Raw genomic sequence first — 24,931 nt, forward strand, 5'->3', positions numbered from 1 at the left:
TTGCAAAACAAAGCTAAACATCCATTTGATCACCATGGTAACACAAAAGCAGTCCTGATAACCTGCAGTGATGCAGGCTGGCTTCAAAGGATCACATCAAAATCGGTAAATACAAAATTCATAGACTCAGCATTCCGTCAAAATTCGGAGATGAAGAAGTAGGTTCACACGTGATTAATGTTGGACAAACAAAACGGGTTTGGTAAAGAACTTTGGGAATTTGACCATACTGATTTGCTATCAAAGGATCACTTTTAAAAATGTTTTTTTTTTTATTGCATGCAAGTTATTGGACGGCGATATCATATGCAGTACATGCAAGTTATTGGACGCCGCATGCAAGTTATTGGACGCCGATATCATATGTATATAACTATAACTAGTTATTGTAATTTGGACAATACTGCATTGATCGTTTTTACTCAATAAGCACATTCTCAAGTCTAGCACTAAAATACATTTGTTGATTTTTTTTTCCATGAATGCAATTGGCCCCAAATTGACATTGAAAACCTGATTGAACCACCTGTGTGGAACCAGACAAAATGCAGAGGCCAACTCGAAGATTTGTAGCATCACAAACTATTTGACCAAAGACATATGTACAGTAACTCGCATGATCATTGACAATCCTGTTTCATTCCACCCACTTATACACCGTGAATGAGAACAGGAATGAGACTGCTGAGCGTAAATAGGAATGTGTGTGTCGGAGGCAGTTTGAAAGTATTAAGCTACCAAGTGTCGTTACATCTGCTCTCAACTAAAGTAATGCAAGTGAAGTGGGAAAAGGAGATGTGAGGAAGGACGTACAGTGTTATTGTACTATTATTGTATTGAGCGACATTGTCACACAGTGGCAAAAAAAATTTCTTAACCAAAGATGAAGCACTCTTGTATGAATTAAGCTTGTTCCAACTATATTTTTGTACTTAACTGCTCTTTGTAGCTCTACTATGCATTTATTTGAGTGGTTTGCTTTCGGAAACAAAACACGTTTATTACAGCAATAATATATTGTGGTCTTTGTATTATTTCCCCATGATGATCTCTATATTATGTAGTAATATATTTTCACATGCAGCTATAGGACCATATATGAAACATAACAAAAGGAAAAATTGTTTTGTTCGATATTCCGCTATTTTGTATTCAGAGAATAGAATAAAGTGATAATGATGTGGTACCTTACATGCTTGTGAGTCACCAGTTCTTTTAGGTTGTGGTGGGGAATGGGGTTAGGGGTAAAAAAAAAGGTAAGAAAGAAAGTTAACATTAATAGTATTTATTGACATTTCCGTTGATGCTTCTTTAGCCTTGGAACACATATTGAAGTCATTATTTTTAAAACATCTGCTAAAATGTGTCAGTCAGACAAAGCATAATTGTACAAATAGCACCCCCATCAAAAACATTGTGTACACCCATAAATCTAGACAGAGATCCTGATTAACCACACAGGATTCAAGTAAAACACACATGCAGGATGAGGCAAAATGCTGTTAACAGCAGAAGTAGATTCTCCAGTGTGATTGGCTCGTAATTTTGTACAAATTTGGTTTATGATGCTATCCAAAACCGTTCAAATGCAGTTTTGAGGCAAGAGTGTAGCTTCACTTCATCCTAATCAAAAATAGCAATGTGCACAAGTTGAAAAACGAGCACTGTAGGTTATAGAAATGGTTTTCAGCTTCATACTACTGTACTTAATACAGCAGGAGTAACATTTGTAACAATATGCAGCATTTACAAAGCACTATTGATTTACAAATAGGTTTTCCCTTGAAACTGCAGCAGTACTTATTTTCAACAAAAGCCTTTAGTTGACAGCTACAGATGGGTTAATTTCTAAACATCCCAGCAACTGTGCAATGATATATACTTTATAGCTGCAATGTGAGTACTTTGTTTGTGGTACCAGAATCCCCCCCCCCCCAAAAAAAAAGAAATAAGGAAACATTGAACAGCTAACCTTCTTCAGGAAGCTGCTAAGTTCAAGAGACAGTCTGGCCACGGAACCAGATTTTGCGTGAGCTTCGGCCATCGCTCCAGAGAATGAAAGCTCTAACCCTCCTCATTTCTGTCGTTACGAGAGATGGCTGTGGGCCGAGAAGTGGTGCCAGTGTTGGTATGTGGTGTTGGAGCCACAGTTGACGTAGTGATACGCTTCCAGGCTGTTCTGCGACGTTCGCACCATGTGTGAGGTTTTTACGGAGGTTCTGAAAACACAGATGGGCACACAAATAAGGACAGAGCTGCTGCAAGCATGGAGAGCACACTGCTGACATTGGATAATGTCCATCAACAGGCTTTCCCACAACCATTATTTTTACTCTACGGCTGGTCCTTCAAAGTTGTATGTGATTATAGTACTTTGACCCACATTTTCTGGAAAAAGCATACGCGTTTAGTTTTCTTTGTTCTGCTTTTTGTGACATCACAGAATGGTAAACTTGATTGCAAAGAGGAAAAACACGATGACGACCACTGAACCAGAAATTGACGTTGAAACAACAACATAGGAAAGCGGTACGTCTGTGCTGACCGCTCAGTACAATATAGCTAAGTTGTCAGTTAAATCATCAACACTAATGTGAATGTACAACACAAACACTTTTTTTTGTTAAAATCTGAACAAACTGGATATTTGTGTGTCTCCTGTTGTAATGTTTTTGGGAAGTGAAAGTGGGTTAAGGGGTAATGTTCACAGCAGAACTGAACAGATCCACACTAAAAGCCTCTTTATACTCCTGCATTGCATCACGTGACCGACGCATAGGGCAACGCGGCCCCGATGCGGCACTAGTCGCGCACGCAGCACAAATTGTCACCGCGCGCAGAATGGCGGGGAGATCATCTCTCGTGATTGGTCCGTTTTAGTTACATGCTATGATGACGTATTCAGCTTTCCCCTTGGTTCTACATACCACCTACGCCGCTGCCGCCAGCTTGATCGATTTTGTAGTATAATTAAACACATCATCTGGTCTTCTAGGTCCATTTGTTCTAACAGACACTGTTCCACGGTCGCCATTGTTGTTGCTTTGTTCCGGAAAGGAAAGTAAAAACGACTACCGGAAATTGCCATAAAATACAGACGAAACTCAACCCTGTGGTGTCCTAGCCAAAACCAGCCGTAGGGACACCCCCGACTTGGAGGAGATCTGCATAACATTTTCAAAGCAGCGCGCGTCGGTTGCGCTCGGGTTTAAAGGCAACTGCCCGCGGGATAGCCGCAGTGACGTCAGCGCGGTCGCCACACATGAGAGTATAAAGAAGCCCTACAGGAGAAGAGATACGTACTGCATAAAAACAACGATGTTGTGGACCTTGATGCTGCGCATGGTGCAGAAGGCACTGAAAAGACACAAAAGGAGACAATTCAATTTAGTAAAACTAAAGTGAAAGCATCTTTTGTATTTTCACTCTTGTTGGCAGCACTTCATCACAAAGCATCAAATTAGACTTGTCAGTGTGCAGATCTATGTATTTGGCACAAGAGGCGGACACACAAAAAGACACTTGATAGGTTGGCAGGCACTACAGTGGAGCTTTGAGATACGAGTAACTCAATTTACAAGTTTTTTGAAATACAAGCCTTTGTTTGGCCAAATTTAATTGTTTTGCAAGCAAAAACTAGAGATTCGAGCGCTGTATTGTGGCAGTGAACACAAGTCAAGTCACTTCACAACAAGCAGCAGTTTTGCTGATGATGAACAATTCAAAAGAGGGTTTATGCTTTTTATTGCCACTCCCGGTCTTAGGTCTACTGTTAATCTACACAAAGAATGAATTGCACATTGTGTATTTAAAACATCAACAGCCTGTTTCACTTAATGCTAACAAACGATGCAAAATACCATAGACATGCTAACAAATAGCATCGGTGTGGCGGTGTTGTAACCCTTTAAGCAATGACAAAACAATACTCCCAGGCATATATTCTTTAGTCATTGCGAAAAATCATTGATGTTACAGCAGATTATAGAGTTGTGAAACAATTCTTCAGGTGTGTATCCATGTATGTATTTTACTCTCCCTGGGTGGCCGAGGCCCTACAACAGAAAGAGCAGCACAATGCCCATTGAATTGAAGGGAACATTTTACTAAAACGATTTTTTTATATTATATAATTCCTGTATTTTATAAAGTACAATATTATAGTGTTATTTTTCTTATTAAAAAACACTTAAGTAAAGCTGGAGCAGATTGTCCTTTCCATTTAGTTCAATGTGGTAAGATGATTTAAGATATGAGTATTTTGAGTTACAAACATGGTCAATGGAACGAATTAAACTATTATTTCAAGGCACGGCTGTATTTGTATGAAATCAATTAGAAAGTAAATTTTCCATAATATGTTCACTTTAAGATCCCGCCCTGCAGGTCTTTCAACATCTATATATTTGCAGAATTTGAAGCGTTATTTATTTATTTATTTTTTTGGGGGAAAAACAACAAATATTCTGTACGTGTGAAATACTTATTTCCCCTCGACTTGACACTTACAAGACGTACGCCGCACTACTGCCAATCTCCACGCTGACTGTGTAGTTCACCTGTACAACAAAAAGGAGAAAATCAAGCAAACAGAGTGTTTCCAAGCCACGCTCGATGACAACGAGATGATGATGATGATGTCACTAATGATGAAATACCTGACGCTCGCTAAGTGGTAAAACGGTGGTGACGTTGTTCAGATGATGCGTACCGATGACCTTCTTCATGTAGAGCACTTGACAGCTGACACTCTGCACCAGCACCGAGAAGAAGTTGGGGTTGCTGAAGTTAAGTGTGCTCTGAAGGGAAGATAGAGCGGGAGTACATTGGAGATACACTTCTCAACTGTAGGAGGAGCCCTGGAAAGCTGACTTTTTATTATTCGTATTCAGATAGATGAACACAACCACATAAATCTTTTCGGAGCTGCACTTCCCAAAACGTCAGTGAGACGTTCCGATTTTTGCGGAATTGTGATGTAAACAATGGGGCTAATTTACATAATAACCACCCGCACATCGAGCTTCTCCGCTCAGGACTAACCAAACTGTAAGCAGAGCTGCAGTGTTAGCACAGATAGCATGAGCATCATCAGTGTTAACTTCTGATAACTGGTTCATAGATTTATAAAAGTTGTTGATTTGGGGGATATTTGTGTACTAATTTGAATGACAAATCTAGTAAATTTCAGTAGTAGTGTATAATTGTTTTTATTTAAGATGGGTAAAAGACAGGGCTGACATCTTAAAAGGGACATGCTATGGAAAAATAAACTTTTGTATCGACTGTACAGTGTTCCTCCACATACTTGCAAATTTTCTTTGGGAAGGGAGCCTAAATTACTTCCAAATTTTGGCTTGGTCTCCATTTATAGCACGATCTCTGGAGTGCTGGCCAACCCATGAAGTGTGTTTCTGATGAGGTTTCCGTTGCATGCATCACATGCACAGATCGGCACACAAACTGACAAGTGTAATTCTATGGCTTAGCGATGACGTGGTGCCTTCGCAAGTGAAAATATCTATAGGGGGCTCTCTTTTACCTCTGGGCTGCCGCAAACCTTGTGGCAATGCCCTAGCTAAGCCTCCGGTCTATATGGTTAACAAAAGAAAAGCGCCAGAGGGACTAATTGAGAAGTGGCTCATATAAATGAGACAGAAGTGTTATGCATGCTGTACTTCATCATTTGTGTATTTTCACTGAAGAATGTCAGACTTTTTATTGCGACATCTGAGAACAGTTTTGAGTGATTCACGTCTTTACATTATTTGATGATTAAAACGTTAGGTAGTGGACTGTGCTGCAGGTTAAGGGAGAACATACCGTCAAGTTCATCTGGACCTTGTAGCTGGGAGGGTCGAAGTGCACCGTCACCACACTTATCCCATCATCCACCACGATCACCGATCGCGGGAAAAGGAAGAAGGCCACCAGCACAGAGGCAAGGAAACACAACACGGCGGACAGAACCACGTAGAGTTTGCTGGGACCGAGACAATGATAGTTTTGTGTTAGGTTACTTCACAATCATGTGACATGCTCTATTGTAGGGTATGGATAGATGACTTACGTTCTTTGAGGCTGCAGCCTTTGGTCGGTATACGGGATCAATGCAACAAGTTCATTGACTTGCTCTATTGGGGAGAAATTTCGAGTCACCCAACTTGCTGACGAAACGTTTGCCTGCAACAATCAACTCCTCCATAGCTATGTTACAATAGCACAAGACTGGCATCACTCCTGTACAGCATTTTCAAACACGATTTAAGCTCAGTAAAGTACACTTGTAATATACTTATGAATGTTCATTTAATAAAGGTCTCATGATGGCAAAAAAAATATTCTATTTCAATTATGAATGTTATTTAATAAATGTTTTAGGATGGAAAATTTGTTTTCCTAAGGAACACGTACAAACAAAGAAGTCATCCAGCATCGTACTACATAAAAAGACAACGGTGTCTGACCTTTGCTACCTCAAGAGTCAGATATTCATGAACATAAAACGTACCCTGGCAATCATAGTTATAAACGAAGTAGACAATAGGAAATAGGATTGGCCATTATGTCCATCAATCCATTTTCTATAGCATTTATTCTAATTAGGAACCTCCCTAACCCAGCTGAGCTTGGACAAGAGGAGAGGTACACTTTCGACTGGTCCCCAGCAAATCGCAGGGTACATAGAGACAAACAAAAATTCACATTCACACCTGGCGGACGACTGGTTAGCACATCTGCCTCACAGTTCTGAGAACCCAGGTTCAAATCCAGCCTCACCTGTATGGAGTTTGCATGTTCTTCCCGTGCCTGAGTGGGTTTTCTCCAGGTCCTCTGGTTTCATCCCAAAACATGCATGTTAGGTTGAATGAAGACTCAATTCCCCATAGTTAAGAATGCGAGTGCGAATGGTTGTTTGTTTATATGTGCTCCTGCGATTGGCTAGCGACCAACCAGTTCAAGGTGTACCCCGCCTCTCACCCAAAGATAGCCGGGATAGGCTCCAGCACTGCCCACGACCCTATTGAGGATAAGCGGTACGGAAAATGGATGGACATTCACACATGTGGATGTATGTAAAGTCTGTGTTCGGAATGGAGAATTTTGTCCACTGTGTTACCAAGTTGTGCCGAAACGGGTATTGTATATAATTGACAGTTGAATCAATTTTGATTTTTGAACTAAAGTACATTTCAGAGTTTTACTTTTGGTTCAGTACAGGAGTTGAATCAGTACTTTTGACTTTTACCAGTCTTTTTATTTTTTAAACACAAGTATCTGTACTTCTAGTTAAGTACAGCGTAAGGCTGCACAGTGTACCCGAACTTATAATATGGGGCGGAGAAAAAAAAAAAAAAAAAAAAGAAGATATTTCGCTTTCAAAAATCTTTTTATTACCAGTATTTTAAAGAATGGCTGTACACAGATGGCGAACAATTCTTAACAACAACAATTTTTAATTCAATAAGTGGCAAAAAAAGGCTTGCTTCAAGTTGGACAGTTCCCTCCAAAAGTATTGGAACGGCAAGGTGTCATTTCCTTTTTTTTTTGTTGTATACTGAAGAGATTTGGGTTTCAGATCAAAGGATGACTATGAGACAAAAGTTCAGAATTCTAGCTTTTATTTCATGGTATTTACATCTAGCTGTGTTAAACAACTTGGGACAGAGTTGCTCAGGTGTTGCCTTTTAGACTGATTGCTTAAACAGAGAGTGCTTGATTTTGGCTTTACCTGTGAAAAATGCATTTGCTGTTAAGCGAAAATGAAGACCAGACAGTTGTCTATGTGAGAAGAACAAATGATTTTGAAGCTTAGAAGAGGGAAAATCAATCACAGCTATTGCAGAAACATTGGGCATAGCCAAAACAAAAATTTACAATGTCCCGAAAAAGAAAAAACTACTGGTGTACTGAAGCAACAGACATCGAACAGGTCGGCCAAGGGTATCAACAGCAGTTGATGACAGAAACATTGTGAGCGCTGTGAAGGAACACGCAAAGCAACAGTCGTGACATCACTGCCAAACTCCACAAGGCAGGGATGAAGGTATCACAACACAGTGTTCGAAGAAGACAGAAGAAATTTACAGGCCATACCACAAGATGCAAACCACTCATCAGCAAAAAGAATCGGAAGGCCAGATTGGATTTTCCAAAGAAGTACAGAGATGAGCCACAAAAGTTTTGGAACAAAGTTTTATGGACTGATGTGACCAAGATTCAACTACAAATGTGATGGAAAGGCCAAAGTATGAAGAAAGAAAGCATCTGCTTATGATCCAAAACACACAAGCTCATCTGCGAAGCATGGTGGAGGCAGTGTCATGGTTTGGGCTTGGATGGCTGCTTCCCTAACCCGCACACACAATAAAGGACTTCATCAGGGGGAAAAAGTGGAAAGTCTTAGACTGGCCAAATCAATCACCGGACCTTAACCCAATCGAACATGCATTTTACCTCCTGAAGCGGAGACTGAAGGGTGAACCCCCCAGAAACAAACAAGAACTGAAAGAAGCTGCAGTCAAGGCCAGGAAAAACATTTCAAATGAAGAATTCAACAGTCTGGTGAAGTCAATGGGTCGCAGGCTTGATGCAGTTATTGCAAGTAAGGGTTACGCCCCCAAATCCATCCATCCATCCGTTTTCTGAGCCGCTTCTCCTCACTAAGGTCGCAGGCGAGCTGGAACCTATCCCAGCTGTCATCGGGCAGGAGGCGAGGGTACACCCTGAACTGGTTGCCAGCCAATCGCAAGGCACATACAAACAAACAACCATTCGCACTCACATTCACACCTACGGCCAATTTAGAGTTGTCAATCAACCTACCATGCATGTTTTTGGGATGTGGGAGGAAGCCGGAGTGCCCGGAGAAAACCCACGGGGAGAACATGCAAACTCCACACAGGCGGGGCCGGGGATTGAACCCTGCTCCTCAGAACTGTGAGGCAGACGCTCTAACCAGTCGTCCACCGTGCCGCCACGCTACCAAATATGAAATGTTATTCACTTTAAGTTCAAGTAATGTCTGTTCCAATACTTTTGCTCACTTGAAAAGTGGGTGGTTTCAAACAACTTTGTCCTGAGTTGTTTAACAAATGTATATGTAAATACCATGAAATAAAAGCTGGAATTCTGAACTTTTGTCTCATATTCATCTTTTGATCTGAAACCCAAATGTCTTCAGTATACAACAAAAACAAAGGAAGTGACCTTGCCAGTCCAATACTTTTGGAGGAGACTGTATATTTGTCCTTCCCAGTTGGAGTTTCGAAAAACTGACGTGAAATAAAGAGACTTAAAGAAAGTACAATCCCCTTCAAAAGTATTGGAACGGCAAGGTAAATTCCTTTGTATTTGTTGTATCCTGTAGTAGACTTCACACAAATGACACAACACACCTCTGTGCTCTAATGAACAGGTTTCTTTCCTCCACAGGTTATTATGAACTATCCAAACAATGAATCAATGGGAAAAAGAGAAATGTGTAATGCTTTTCTCAAACATGTTTTGTGACGAAATTATTTATTCAGTGAAGCACTTTTTACATTTTAAAAAAAGGCTACAAATCCCTGCAGCTGTGCAAGTCATTTTATATTTGTTTAATAGATAAACTGCTGTGTGAATTGTTTACAATGTCATTTTTTAAACATTTATCATCATCTCTATATTTGAATAATCAAAACAGTAAGATTTTGAAATTCCATATTTTGCCATGCATGATTCTGCTACTTTCACTGATCCGCTTGAGGTTTTTGCTGTGGTATCGCTTCAGTACAAGTATCAAGATACTTTAGTGGGGGTTTTGCCACCTCTAAAATGACACAGGTAAGCACAAACAGTTGCTGGGAGTGGAGAATTTTGCAAGACATAGCGTGGCGACTCCTGATGGGCCAAGCCGAAAGTCCCAACAACAAGTATTTCCTATTTGACGAGGCTAGCAACAATTTGCATGCTCGTGCTAATGTGAAACGCACCCGTTTGACTGACCTGAGGGAATGCGTCCACTTCCTTGGCACGCCGGGCACGTGATGCTGTCTCTGCCAGTGAACTCCACGTAAGGAAACTTGGCCATGTCTTCGCTCCTGACAAGCCCGTCCAAGGTGTCGTCGTCGTCGTCGTCGTCTCTCTCTGCCCGCGTCTCTTTTTCACCTCGCCGCCCGGAGCTCGGCCTCCGCGGCAGGATCGACGACAGTCTGCTGCCGCAGCGGCGAGACAACGCGCTCCCCATGGCGGGCGGCTCTCTTGCCTCCGTCGGGTTTCTGTCTCTTAGAGTGCAGGTTGGTGACAAGGAGCCATTTCATGCGCGCGAAGGACAACTTTGAAGGTTTTATTGCTTTGCGAGTATGCGGAGTGAAGTTCAAACGGGCTAACACAGACCTGTCGACCACCACCATCAAGTGAGGAACAAACGCGCGGTGAATCGTAACGGACGGACCGACATAAGTCAAAACTCGGCACCTATGATGTCTACTAGTTATTTACATCTTTAATACCTCTAAAGACGGACGCGTCTACCTTGTCAGTTTGTTCCCATCACAGCAGCACGAGGAGCATTCGGCGTGTCTTCGCTGAGGCAGTTGTCGTGTTGCCTTCACGTCACCTGCGCACGTTTACAAATTTGCCCGTCATCCATTTTTGGGCATGCCAACGCATTCAATTTGTGGCGTCTCGTTTTTTTTTGTTTTTTTTTTTGGAGCAAGCCACATGCCGATTTAGAAGAAACATCTGTATACATACATAGAGTCTTTAGTTCTTGGACGATCTTTGTTGATTTAATTGTCTTGAATGAATGGTGAATGCTTTATAATTACCGAGCAGCATTATAAGTAGACTTCAGGGGTGGACAATGTACGGACCGAGGGTCACAATGCGGCCAGCTCCATTCTTTAAACCCGGCAAACCAATTGTTTAAATGATCAAGATTCATTCACACTTTATGTACACCGTCGAAGTTCTCCCTGCCCTGTATCCAAAGGCCATGCCCCATATCGTGAGGAAATGCTGCCCCCTACCGTTCAGGATGCAGTAAAATATTGAAAACATGCAAAAGTATTGTGTCTCGTCGTCATGAGTTTTTTTTTTTTTTTTTTTTTTAAAGAGACATTTCTGTTAAGGGTTAATTATAGCGTTCAGTGTCTCAGAGGACAAATGGTACTTTTATAGTTATTTAACCTATAACAAGTTTTGTCTCAAGGGCTGTGTCCTCGCTTTACGACAAATACGTCGTCACGCCACACAAGAAGGCATACTAACTTAGTACATTACTTTCCAACTAGAATGAGTAAATTTTATTGCCTAAACATTCAAATATTTACAGCAATTAGGTCATTCCGAGGTTACGAACTGCGCGCAATGAGCTGGTTTGCGCAGCACAAGAAGGCACGCTAAGTTACCGCCTTACTTATTATTATTGTTATTATTATTTCTCCCCTCATTCCACTGTTTTATAGTTATGGCTTTGAAGTGTTTTTCATACCGTCGTAAACTGTGTTCCCTTACGCTCATACACGACCGTGATGGTTACTTTTAGTCAATCAGCACAAGAGGGCAGTGTATGCAAATCAATTCAACAGGACCAACTCACTGCTGTTTTTTTCTTTCAGTTGAACAAACGTACAGTATTTACTTCCTGTATCCTTTATTCTCTTTAATTAATCATTGACATCAGGGTGTTTACCGTTGCATTTGATAATGTACTAATTAAAGTAATATATTTCATTCCGCTTTTTAATGACAATATTTTCTTATTCATGCTATTTCATTTCTGCAATTTCTGCACTGGGGTTATTTAATGTATTATTTGATTAATTGATGATGATGATGTATTATAATAAATTCAATGCTTTGCTGATGATGGATGCCAGGTATTTATCATCAAATCATAACGACCTGGTTCCTAAACTGATTTTATGTGCACTCACGTTACTTTGAGGTACTGTACTATACTTCGTCTTCGCAACTTTATCTCTATTTTTGGTTACTGTATTTTGAAATAAATTTTGGAATAGTTGTATTTATTTATTTTTTATTTATTTTTATTGGGGGATGCACTTCCTGACCAAAATGCCCATATTCTGTATTTATCTGGGCTTGGGACAGTGACCAGTGAGTTGGTACTGTATTTGTGCAGGGAAAGTGGAGGGGAGTGAGTGACAAGTGTAATAAAAAGTATACCACATAGTTTTTTTTATCCCCTCCAATGCACATCAAACAAAAGGCCAAAACTACTTACTATGTGTCCAAGTACAGTCATTGTTTGGGCAACAGTCACACCCCGATGCATGTTCCAAGGACAGTTTATAGTGCTAAAATCCAGTGAACCTGTTAATTCGGTATCACATTTTTTCTGTGAAAGGCAAATTTATTTCAATTGATTTGCCATTTTATGCAGTTTCGGTCGGAGTGGGCGGTCACATACACAGCCTTTCATATTCCGTTGTCGTGTATTTTCTTAACTGTGTGTGTGTGTGTCTGTGTGAGAGAGAAAGTGGGTGAAGCATCTAGGGAAAGTACAAATAGAAATGTGTTTTATAGCTCTTGACAAACAGCCTTCACAGTGCCGTTATTTAGTGCGCTTAAAGGGCAACGTTGTCAGGCTTGTTCGACCGTGGTGGAAGTAGAGCAGCAATGTTGAAAGCCTTTGTTGCAGTGAAAACTCTTAGTTGTTTAAAGCAACATATTAAAAGCAGTTTTAGGATGCAACATGTAAGGATGTGGATACGAGCATTTCACCTTAATCCAGTGTTAATCTAAGGCACATATTTTACATTAGAAAAATCTCATGGTACATTGCAACTCACACATTTAATTACAACTACTACTAAAACTAATGAGTTTTCCAAGTAGGTGCTAACATAAATAGCATGTAGCTGAAAGCTTGAAACAACCACAAAGCATACCTATTTTGATATTTAAGACTTAAGACTTTAAACCTTTACAACAATTTTTATCCTAGATTTTTCAAATCTAATCCATAAAGTTGACTTGCATTCAGCAACCCATCTTCTTCGCTGTGCATCACCTTCATCAAAGGGTGTGTCGTCGTATTTTATTTCAGCTGTATTATACAGTGGTTAATCTATTTTTAACCTTGAATGAGAAAAAGGCTGTACAGTTAATAATGGTTTTATAATGGAGGCAACGTGATCCTGGAATAGATTAATTCAAGTTCAATTGAATGTTTCAATGGTAAACGTGTTTTGTCAAATATTATACTGAAGGAGGACAAGGGTCCCGGAACAGCCGGCGTTCGACATTATACTTTCCACTGTAATTACACTGATTAAGATTTTACCTTAAGAGAATAATATATTACTAAAGATGGTTTAAAAAATACATGTCAATTTTGGCAAGTATCGGTAGTCTGTCCAAGTGGTGTTGCCGTATGACTTGTGCGGCATATGATGTTTCTCCAGGAGCTTCCATCTACATGTTGTTGGGAAATAGTCCAGTTTGAGTGTTAAGATTAATTTTATTCTTTTTTTTTTTACTTTTCCTACAGTTCCTAAGTAAGCAATAGGCAAGTAACACACATGGAGCTTGGAAAGAAGACATATGGACATAAATCACTGTGTTGGCAACAGGCTTTCTCTGTGTGTGTGTGTATGTGTGGATATTTTCCACTGTGGTTTTCACCCTGTCATTTATCCCAGAGCGGTGTTGAAGTTTTGTGTGGGGACTGAAATTTAACACCAACGTTCTCTTGTGAAAAGTGAAACAGATTAAAATGTAGTGGTGACAAAGCTGCCGTCATCACCTACCAATTAAATTCTTCTCAAGTTAACATCACCTGGTACATTTGTAGACGCAGTGTTTTTGTTTTGTTTTTTATGTAATAATAATGAGGATGTAATGAAAACATAATGATGTGTTGAGGTGTGTTACCGGTTGTGACATTGATCGGCTGAAGGGACGCCTTGTCATTTCTCAGTAAATATATTTGAGCGTGAGCTTCCTCTGTGTGGTTTCCGGAAAGCTTTTCAAAGATTTCGATTCACTAAACCACAGTTGGTACCCCTCAGCCAGACAGGCCTTGCAGTGAAAGAACCTTATTGTCTGCTGCGTGTCTGCAAACATTCAGACCAAGTGAGTCAGTGGATTTGTTTTTCTTGAACGTTTAATGAATAATCTGGTACATTTGCATGGATCAAACCTGCCAACCTTGGGAAAATTGCACGTAAGCATTCGAGATCTTTTTCGACTTTTTCATGGCTATGGCTGCGATGTTATTCATAAAGAACTTGCACAGTGTAACAAATCATGTTTACCAATTTGAAACACACATAATTTCAATTCCATGACTAAATTGTCACTTAACCAATGAGTTAGCATGCTAAATATGGACACTTCTGCAATTATGGATGGTGTTATGTAATACAACATTTTTTAATGTTCAATATTGTCCCAAAGTTGGCAGGTCTAATTCGCATGTTGAACTTTTCACATCTTCCCCAGTCCTTCCCCCATCTTCCCCAATTTTTCCTTGCTACTTCTTTCGGCCCACCGCATACATAGCGATGTTGCCGAATATGACAGAATTGGACAAATGCGAACAAATGAGTCTGCAACTCACACCCACACACTTGGCGATTGACCCAGATTGACTCGCTGCAATGGAAAAAATGTGACCTCTGGTGTTCTTATTAGGAAATAAAATTTTGAGGCACCACTTATTATTTTGATGAACCACAAATGATTGTCAAGAATTGGATTACCCTGACTGCTGTAGCTATTTCATGATAATACAAAGAGAGGAAACAGGTGAGAAGAAAAGGCTAGAGTATGTATATTTCACAGGCTGTTGGCAATGATTGCCCCATGGACTGACTGCACTTATGCATTTCGGCAACAGAGACTCTCCACGCTTCACTTTTTAGCAACAGGTACATATGAAATTATTAATATATACTAGTTGCCGACGGTTGGCCACTCATAAAAAACAGTTGCAGAACCCCGCACACTAGGCGGCCATTCAGTCGCCTTCGGTCACGTCGCTCGGTGTGCGGTGGGCTTTGAGGAACAAAAAGCAATGTCCAGTTTACCATCTGATGAATATGAATGAATGAATACATATTTTTTGCATAGTGTGTGACGTAGCGGTAGTTGCCCTCCCTCTGACAATTTCATCAAGCTGAAGTAGCTTAGTATATTTCCTACAGAGCTGCTATTTGTTTGCCTTTTCATTAGGCTGCGAATGAAGCACTTCAAGCGAGAGCACAGCAAATCACTCTAATGAACAGCTGCCACCATTGAATCAGCTCTTATCACAGTACGCTCACACTCCTTTCTGCTGTGATTTTTGCCTCCAACTTTGTTGGTCTTTCACATTTTTTCTTGGCAGGCAAACGGCTCACATGAGATCTTCCAGCAGTCCAACTCAGTTCGGTTCATGTTCTGCATAAAATAAAATAAAAAAGGGGAAGGGAGGTGGAATTTCCCAAACCATTGTATTCGCATTATCCAAACATTCTTGCATGTAATAACAAACATTGTTGACTACCTTAAACATAATCTCTGAGCAAATAGAAAAGATCAAGTCGGTAAGAAGTCTGTAATAAAACCGTAGTTTTCTTGGATTATGTCACTTGAACACGCACACACACACGCACGCGCACACACTCACGCACACGCGCAAAAGGATTTTGGAGATTATGGTCTCAATACTGTGAGGTCATGGGATGAAGCTGCAGGGATGAACATGATTTTGGAAACAGTTCTCAAACATTCTTGTTTCTCTCAGTCACTACTACTATTCTTCTATAGACAGGTGTGTGTAATGCAGTCTGATTTTCTAACACCAAAGTTGGATTTACTTGTTCTGCTCTGTTTAGAGTTGACGGTGACCTCAGATGAAGGCTGGCCCGACGTGATGTAGTCGTGTTCTTTGGGTGGGTTGGCCAATCGAGATTGGGTGAGCCTCTCTGTATGTTAGCTTTAAACAAATCCATCCATCCATTTTCAACACCGTTCATCCTGGTTAGGGTCACGGCTGCGCTGGAGCCTATGCCAGCTGACTTCGGGCAAAAGGCGGACGACATCCTGAACTGGTCGCCAGTCAGTCGCAGGGCATATATAGACACGGACAACAATTTGTACTCACATTCACACCGTCACTGAGTGGGAACTGAACCCACGCTACCCGTACCAAAGTCAGGCGGGTGTACCACTACACCATCAGTGACGCTTTAAACAAAAGTCCTTTAGTTCTCACCATTCACGCAATAAAGGAAAGCTTCATGTGCCAATTTGGGGATTTAAAGGTTTTCCATGTAGGAGTGGTTGGTTTAAAATGATGTTTACAGGTCATGATCATGTGCAGTGACAAGATGACATTGACATCATGGTAATGCCTGAAGAAACTCCAATATGCTGAAGGCATAACAACGGAAAGGACAATTCGATATAATTTAAACAATTGAAATTCATTTTATTAAACAGTAGTAAAGAAACAGAATTCTTGGGGGGGGTAGTTGCGAATTTTATTAAAAAAATATTTAACATAACAACACAACCCAGACAGCGCATGGCCGGCCCGACCATGTGAGTATTTACATGACCGCTCACAAAGGTATAATCCATCCATCCATCCATTTTCTGTACCCCTCATCCTCACTAGGGTCACGGGCGTGCTGGAGCCTATTCCAGCTATCTTTGGCCGAGAGGCTCGGTACACCCTGAACTGGTCGCCAGCCAGTCACAGCGCACATGCTGTATAAACAAACAACCATCCGCACTCACATTCACACCTACGGGCAATTTAGAGTCTTCAATCAACCTACCACGCATGTTTTTGGGATGTGGGAGGAAACCGTAGTACCTGGAGAAAACCCACGCAGGCAGAGTGAGAACATGCAAACTCCACACAGGCGGGGCTGGATTTGAGGACCGTGAGGCCGATGTGCTAACTAACCAGTTGCCCACCGTGCTGCCTGCCAAGAAATTATTTTTAAAAAAAATTTAGGAAGTATAAAATCATACGGAAAAATGTTTATGATGTGTTCAATATGGACTGTTTTTCAGAAACTTCTCTGCCTTATGGCAGCTGCATACTCCGTAAACGCACTGTGGACATGTGTAGCTAATGGAATGCCCAAAAACATGCGTGCATGTAAACTGGATGAATTTTGAACTTATGATTGGATCCTGAATTGATATACAGCGACATGACAAAAATCAGCACTTTTCATGACGTTATTACTCTTGCAGTATATTGAGCAGTCTAATTCAGGAGAGGCGCAGCATTCCACACGAGTGAAAACATAGCCAACATGTCTTTCATTTCCTTTCTTTATTTTGCAATCACATCTGTTGTCTTGAAGACTTAAAGTGGATGGGACAGTGCGCAGCTGTTTAACAGACCAGAGAGACAAACTGTCATGTTTCACATGTACTGTAGATGATATTTTGCACCAGAAGCAAACTAAATTTGAGGGTATTGCTTGGATGACACACCACTGTGTGGGGCTCTCCTCTCTATTCATATAAGGAAGACTTGTCTGTAACTAAAGTGACATCAGTGCAGAATATGGGGGGGGGGGGGGGGGGGGGGCTGGGTGGTGTAGAGGGGGGCGGGGGGGAGTGGCAATTCCCAAAAGACAAACCAGATTAGGTGAAGAAGTCAGAAGACAACATGCCATGGCCGGAACAAATATAAACAAAACAAAAGATGCCTTTACACTGAGCTCATAGGGAGTCTCCCTTACATAGACTCAGCCTTTTCTGCCCTGAGAGGTTGACCCTAAAGACCAAAGAAGAACCATTAGCATGCTTATGTAAGCGCTCAGCTTTTTTGGCAAAGACCAAAAGTATTTTCTGGAACAGCCTCTTCCTTTTACCCTGTTTGACTTCATCACCCTCTTCCTGAAGCTGCTCCTCATCGTACGAAGGACTTGTTTGCTCAGTCGGCTCAGCGAGGACGCTGACCGGTGGAAATAATCAGTGCCTGTTTGCGGCACTACACCTCACTTGTAGCACGTACTGTGACTCCTCCACTTCTCTATCTGCTCTCACTTTCATGTCAAGGTTTTTGAATGTTTGCAAGCACTGATAAAATTAACCCATTTTACAGTGCTTCCTGCATAGCTGTGTGAGAAGATGAATTGGTTAATCATCACACAAACAAGAGAGGTCTCATCATTCTGCTCACTTTCAAAGGTCATATGTGTTGAGCCTCGCCTTATCCTTCTCTTTATTTCGTCACAGCATTTTCCGAGCAACCAGCAGTGACCCTAAAGTGGCATTTTGCAACAGTTTGACGATAAGAAATAAAAACAGGCTTCCCAGTAGCAACATGCGGCCTAAAGGCCTTTTTTGGTCATGTCGCTGTGATCAGAAGCCAAATAAGTCAGCCAGACTTGAAGCTACATTGCTGCTGCTTGACCGACCTCTGGCAACACTCCATCGGCATGCAGACCATGGAAGTACATTCTGATCCTGGTGATTGAAATTAAATTCCTTAACAGTGGAGTCATCTTCCCTCCCACGACGTGATATGTTAATGATATATATTTCCCTATGTATAATTTCTCTGTACAGCCACGGTGGACATCAAACGCTAGAGGGAGTGAAGTGCTAATAACCGGCCCTTGAATACAACATCAACATCATTCTTTGGTCGGTAATTGTCACATGCTTCACACAGAGAAAATCCGATGAGGGGAAAGAATGTTTTCCTTTTGGACTCACTGAGATCCAGAAGTACGTCCTGTACAACACTTCACTGTAGAAAATAATTTATAATAGCTCTTCCTGTCTGGCAACTCATGCATTTAAATACAGGGTATGGTATGAGCTGTTACTTTTCTCTAATATATTACATCATGTATTGGTAGTACAAAAAAATAAATCAATAACATATAAAATGTATCTGCATATATTTATCCACCCATTTTCTTTTAACGCTTATGCTCACTTGGATCGCGGGCTGCTGGAGCCTATCCCAGCTATCTTCGGGCGGGAGGCGGGGGTACCAACTAAAACCAACACATCAAGACATAACCTTTTACCTCAACTAGTCTGTGCTTGGTAGAGGTAATGTTTCGCTTTTAAAATGGTTTGGTCTCAAGCTGCACACGAATGAGCAACCAAAGAATTGGGGGGGGTTGACACATCATGCAAAGGCACTTTGTCATCGCCTAGGAAGCAGGCTGGCATTTCCCAGCAGTCTCCCTTCGCCTGTTTTTTTCTGCCATAATTTAGAGACCCCCAAGGACTTTTGCTTCCATAGTCCCACCCCATTTCTCACTCTGTGTAGTTCACTTGGACACAAATTTTTGAGGTTGTGTTACAGAACCGTTTTGCTCTCATACAGTAGGAAAATTAGATATGTTTTTCCCTTTGAACTGTGTGTGTTTATGAGTCACCTTCCTGGAACAGTTGCTGGGTCACACCAAAATTTGGAGCAATTTAACAGCAGACACTCCCTTCCTGTGATGGAATTCCTCTCGTCAAAAAGTGAATTTTCCAAACACGGTCTATATTTAGAGGCATGAAAAACAGCTTTGCACGATATCGCCACTTTGGTGGATAAGAATCCAGTTTATTTTATGAACTTAAAATGCACTACAACCAGGAGTAGGATTTATCCACCTGCCATACTAGTGTAAAAATAAGCTAACTTATTGTGCACTTGCTATTGCATTATCTTTAATGTCTTGTGACACAGTGGTGAATGTGCAGAGGTGTTCTGGGAGGTGAGTCTCTTCACATTATTATTATTATTATTATTATTATTATTATCATTATCCACTTGGCATTGCTCTATCCTTTTTGTACTGAGCACCCAGGACAGTGTTTATTCTGTGGCTGTCTTACGTGGGTATAGGTTGCGTTTTCGGTTCTGTGCTCGTCATCACAATTTATATCTTTGCCATCACTGGTACCATTCTGTGGTGACATAACAAAAACACAAAAAAACTCCATTGCCATAAAGTTAATAGTTTAGGAGAGTCCTAAAGTCCTTTAGATGTGCACTGAGCTGGAAGTTATGTGAAATAAGTCTTGTGAGCTATGGCGAGGTCCCACGCGACGTTAGTTTTATTTTTTTCTGACTATTCTGACCCAATTCAAAATTGTTTCAGGGCATTCCAATTTGGAGGTTCCATTGTAAATGAAACAAAATACACACATCAGCATCAAAAGCCAATCCAATTTCCTAATCCGATGCCAAATTAATGCCCCTTAGTGACTGTTGGACCTACGGGAATGACATTTGAGTTTTTGAGGCGATGTCATTACATCATTGCCACATAGGTTCCATATTATTGTGAAGATACATTTTATAGTGCTTGTTTATTTCCATTGTTTAAAAAAAGGAAAGAGACCAAAATATATTTCTATATTTTGAATAGACTGTGCGCACATTTAATTCTTCCTTGACTGATTGAAAAGCCTCCAGTAGATGTTCAAAAAGACGTTTTGTGGGCACAGGTGCTTAACAACAACATTCCACGATGGAAGCCAGATATCCTGTCCTTTTGTTTAGTCATGACATGCAACGACAAAAGCCTGGCTATTATATTAGATAGAGGTTAGAGGACCAAGATAAAATATTTTGGAATCTATATCATTAAAAGGAAGATACAGTATGTTAGTTAGGTTAGGTTGGTGTAGAGCTTTAAGATTTAATCATTTACTCTGCTCTGTTATGTGTTCGTCACTCATTTAAAGAGTGTCACAGTTAATGACTGAAGAGACATAAATGACCTTTGTGCACTCCATCGTAAATTGTATATTTGCTTAATCTTGGACTCATTATTGCTGTATTTTTAGCGGAGGAGAGATCGTAATCTGACTTTTTTCGGCTTGCCACTTTCTGGCCACAACTTTTTTGGGGGGGGGGCTTAGTTTCCTCGGAAACCAGACATGAGTCACCCGTGTCAAGTTTAGCCGATTCAGCCCTTCAGGCGAGTTCTTGGATTCCGAGCTCTTTCCTTCCCCCACCCAACATGCCTGGGAAATGAAAATGAAGGGGTTTGGGTGGTGGCACATTGCCTAGTTCTGTTCTTACTTAAGCTGCCCTTTGCCTCATTTACGTCACTGCCCTCACTCGCCCCCGATCTCTCTCGTCTCATGATATTACTTTCAGAATTCATCTGCTTTCTGTCCATCCTTTGCCCTCCCTTGTTTGTGTGTTTGCACTGACTCCAGTCCCAGATATGTGGGGATCTTATTTATCATTATTTTATTGAAAATATTGCATTTTCCCCTGTAAAAATGTACCGGTAGTATTCAAGTTAGCGAGACATTTAAGAAACACTCTTTTCATTTGTTGGTGTCAACATTGGCAGCATTACAGCACCAAGGCAAGTGATCAAAAAGGGTGTGGTTTCAACATTAACAGAAACACAACTGAAGCCTGATGTTACTCTATCTACATTACAGTAAAATTAACCTTTTGTTTTGTGCACCGTCCTTACATGCATGTCTTTATATGCATGATGTGTATAGTGCATGGACAAAGACAATGTATGCATATACAGTACAAGCTCAGTTCACTAAGCATCAAAATGAGAAGATCTTTTTTTCTACAGAACAATTGGTATTGAGAAAAGCATGACCTATAGTTTAAGACAGATTGTTTGACTTGGTTTCACTGTTAACAATGGTTAACTTGTGACATTTGCATGAGCCTGAGCCTACGGGAAGTGCATCTGCAAAAAAAATGCATTACAGTAGTAAAACAATCAGTAATGCAATGCCTTGCATAGTCCATGCGGTAGTAAGCCATTCCATTTGATTTCTTCTCATTTTAATCTATGGCCAAAGCTAGTTTACTGGCAGAACAACAGCGCAGTCACCTTCAGTGCCTTATTTTACCCTTATTCAGATGAGCACTCCATTTTAATTTCTTTTAAAAAATGCAGGTAAAGTATGATTCCGTGATTTTGTTATATATGAATGTTCAATGGGAAGTAGACCTATTAGGATTATTATAATTTTTGATCTGTTGTTTTGGCATTGTTTGCCAACAATGTGCATCCATTTTACATTTCCTTTCTCCTGTTCAGCGCCACAGACTGCTGGAGTATATCCCTGCTGGCAAAAGGCAGACTACACCCTTGACTGGTCGCTGGTCAGTCGCAGGGAATATATAGAGACAGGCAAAGTTATAAATTCACATTCGCACCATCGCCGAGTGGGAACTGAACCCACGCTGCCTGCAGTCAGGCAAATGACCCACTAAACCTCAGTGACGCCAATGCATAAAAGTAAGTCATGCTTATACAGTTTTGGTGAGGGTAACTTTTCCTATAGGAAAACACGTTTTCAAATGTATTTCACCATTTATATGCAGTCTGATATAGTCACATGAGTAGGTCTGCTCTTTCTTGTGACTGTTAAGTTATTGACCTTATGTTTGTCAAGGATGAGCTCATGGTTTGGTTTCTGATTGCAAAACACTTCCTGTAAGTAGTCTGTTGGACTTATCAACCACAGCTCATTAATTGTGCGAAATAAAAACGCTTCACTAAATTCCTTTAGTGAGTTTAAAGTTGCCTCATCATTGCTCCAACTTGTTTACTTTGACTTTATTTTGTCCTACTACCCTTCCTTCCGTCTGTGCAACCCCTCACACATCCGCCACCCTCTCACTCCTCCTCCTCCTATTCCTCACAAGGGAGGAGACTCAATGAATCGGATGACTGACTCTATGACGCGCACCCAGCAGGTGTGCGAGCCAGAAGGAAAGATGATGTGTGTTTGATTGTCTGACAGTGAGAGTAGGGAGAGTGTCTAGGCTAAGCCCATTAACGGTTTTACTGCAGAAAAAGGAGGCAGAGATGAAACAGCAGCACTTTACACAGTTGGACTCGGGCCTGTCACAGCCTGAAGAGAGTTCTGCACAGGGGGAACTCCTGAAGTCTAATTTAAACTGTTTATCTAAAGTACCCACAGCCAGTGATAACCTCTTACAAAGCGGCTTTAATGGTAGCATTAAAAGTCTGTCAAAAAAACAACTAAGAAGTAACTTACACTGAAAGTGATGCAATATCCATGCAACACTGACATGAAATGACCTTTAACTGTCTTTTAGCTACTTAATAAAAACAATAAAAGCTCTAAATTTGAAATCCCCGAAGGATATACAATTTGGAATTCAATGAACATTTTCTGGAACAATGCCTTTCAATTGACTCACAACCCTGGAGCTTGAAGCTTTGTGCGACTTCTGCTTAAATTCTGAACGACAGACAATTTTTGACTGTGAGGCGTTCGACTTCGGCGACTTCAGCGGTCCCACTAGTACAGAACCTTTCAACGATGTGGTTATCCGTCCATCTGGCCACAGTGGACCCAACTGAAAAAAATGTGGTACATTTTCAGTTACCCCACTATATGATGTCGCTCTTATTAAAGTTCTGTCTCTGGAGGTGCTTAGGTGCCATTAAATACTTTACCTGAGGTTACACACAGTGTTGTGTAGTTGTGGTACATTCCTCTTGACGTACACAAACCAACTAGCCATAGACTTAAACATATATCAACCCCATCATCAGTGCTAAAGGAGATTTCACTCAACCTTCAGACCAATCAGACCGCTCATAACCTTGTCTAAATATTGCGTCCCCACAATGTCAAGCAGGTATCTTAGCATGCTGAGGATGTAATGCAAGTAAGGCAACCTAGGGGCTGACCCTCCTGGTGATGGCAGGCTTCTCCTCCTGGTTTGAGGCGTGATAAATCCTTTTCCCCGCTCTCTAGTTGGGTACTGAGGTATTGTTCAACCCGTTCTTTATGGGGCCTGCTGAAGAATTACTGGCATGCAGTGGTTATTCCCTTGGGTCATTTTAGTTTGCTCCTTATCTACCCATCTATCTCCTTAATGTGTTTAGTCCCACTCCCCCGCCCCCCCATTCCTCTTCTCTGGAATTCCCTCTCTTCATCCCTAGTTAGTCTGCCCAGCTTCTTTCAGATAAACTGTAATTTGAAGGGTCTGTCGGTAAATGACGGAGGCTATACAAAATTCCCATTAGCATAAATCAACACCTCTCCTAGACAGGGACAATAATCAACATTATTATCCTCTCAGAGGAAATTATCATTGAGTCAATAGACTACACGGTGCATCTGGTCCCAGCTGTTTCAGATTACAATTTAGTTTTATCTTCTTCTTTTCTCTATTTCCCCAACATGCACAATCAGAACACACCGAAATAAGTCTATCCATCGGCCACAACTACCCGGGTAGGCTACTGCATTATCCAATGAAAATAGAGTTTGACCCTACTGTACTCAGATGGACAGCTGGAATTAGCTGGCACCCGCATTGTGGTAGAAAATGGATGGATGGATTAAAATGTCAATGTTTTATATTCTGAATGTTATTTTTAACACCGTGATTTTTGTAATGTTTTACTTAAAAATATCAGTGGAATTATACCATATTTATCATGTTAATCATTTTCAGCGAAGATTGATCTGTGAGCCAGATGCAGTCCCCAGAAGAGCCAGTTGTGGCTCGCGAACCATAGGTTACCGACCCCTGGGGTTGATGTTCACTCAAAGCTCATAAAGTTTTTTTTTTTTTTTTGGTCCGACTTAATATGGGGAATTATGAAGTATGAGTGATTGAATTTCATTCAGTCTGGTTTGCCCTGAAGATGGTTTGTAGTTTGCCGCAAACTACCAATGTCTGTTGTTCTATAACACAATTATACATGACATTCCAAAAGTGGTGAGTGTATGTGTCAAATAACAGGCAGAACTAATAAGTATACAGACAAACATGGGTTGGATGGACAAGGCATGGGAATATGGCCTTCTGCCAATGTCTGAAATACTGCAGGTCAGAGTGTACATTTTTCAGAAGCAGAAAGAATTTACTTCATTCAGTACCGACTCGGGAGGATGTTGGCAGGAAGCCAGACAGGAAGCGTCTGTGACTGTTTTCCTATGCTTCGTGTGGATGTTTGCAAATTGGTCAGAGGAT

At 40.9% G+C, this 24,931-nt stretch overlaps 2 protein-coding genes across 13 annotated transcripts in view; one reads left to right on the forward strand and one right to left on the reverse strand.

Moving 5' to 3' along the window:
• The window catches only part of LOC133404675 (tensin-2-like), a 71,534-nt gene extending 70,343 nt beyond the window's left edge, over positions 1-1,191 (forward strand). For all 10 annotated transcript variants that reach the window (XM_061680771.1, XM_061680802.1, XM_061680786.1 and 7 more), the window contains one exon: positions 1-1,191. This exon is cut by the window's left edge and continues 406 nt beyond it. The gene's annotated coding sequence lies outside the window, so the exon portion shown is untranslated.
• Positions 1,192-1,269: 78 nt separating this feature from the next.
• On the reverse strand, positions 1,270-10,751 carry tmem106c (transmembrane protein 106C). 3 transcript variants are annotated; one of them, XM_061680925.1, is made up of 9 exons: positions 10,738-10,751; positions 10,516-10,600; positions 9,988-10,259; positions 6,071-6,134; positions 5,824-5,983; positions 4,659-4,799; positions 4,510-4,559; positions 3,304-3,357; positions 1,270-2,219 (listed from the first exon to the last, which is right to left on the reverse strand). In XM_061680925.1, the coding sequence occupies exons 3-9, from the start codon at positions 10,226-10,228 to the stop codon at positions 2,087-2,089; spliced, it is 843 nt and encodes a 280-aa protein (XP_061536909.1). In that variant the 5' UTR covers positions 10,229-10,259; positions 10,516-10,600; positions 10,738-10,751; the 3' UTR covers positions 1,270-2,086. The 3 variants fall into 3 exon arrangements, with proteins under 3 accessions (XP_061536909.1, XP_061536888.1, XP_061536898.1); XM_061680904.1 differs by having other exon boundaries at positions 9,988-10,265; XM_061680914.1 differs by lacking the exon at positions 10,738-10,751 and having other exon boundaries at positions 9,988-10,265; positions 10,494-10,598.
• Between the last annotated feature and the right edge of the window lie 14,180 nt (positions 10,752-24,931).

Source organism: Phycodurus eques, chromosome 1 (assembly GCF_024500275.1).
Source record: "Phycodurus eques isolate BA_2022a chromosome 1, UOR_Pequ_1.1, whole genome shotgun sequence".
NCBI classification, from domain to species: Eukaryota; Metazoa; Chordata; class Actinopteri; order Syngnathiformes; family Syngnathidae; genus Phycodurus; species Phycodurus eques.

Coding starts and splice junctions, on each gene's coding strand:
- tmem106c (XM_061680925.1), bottom strand. CDS start 10,228: ATGGGGAGCGCGTTGTCTCGCCGCTGCGGCAGCAGACTGTCGTCGATC. Junction 4,560..4,658: donor TACCACTTAGCGAGCGTCAG/GTATTTCATCAT, acceptor TTTGTTGTACAG/GTGAACTACACAGTCAGCGT. Junction 2,220..3,303: donor AACATCGTTGTTTTTATGCA/GTACGTATCTCT, acceptor CTGTGTTTTCAG/AACCTCCGTAAAAACCTCAC.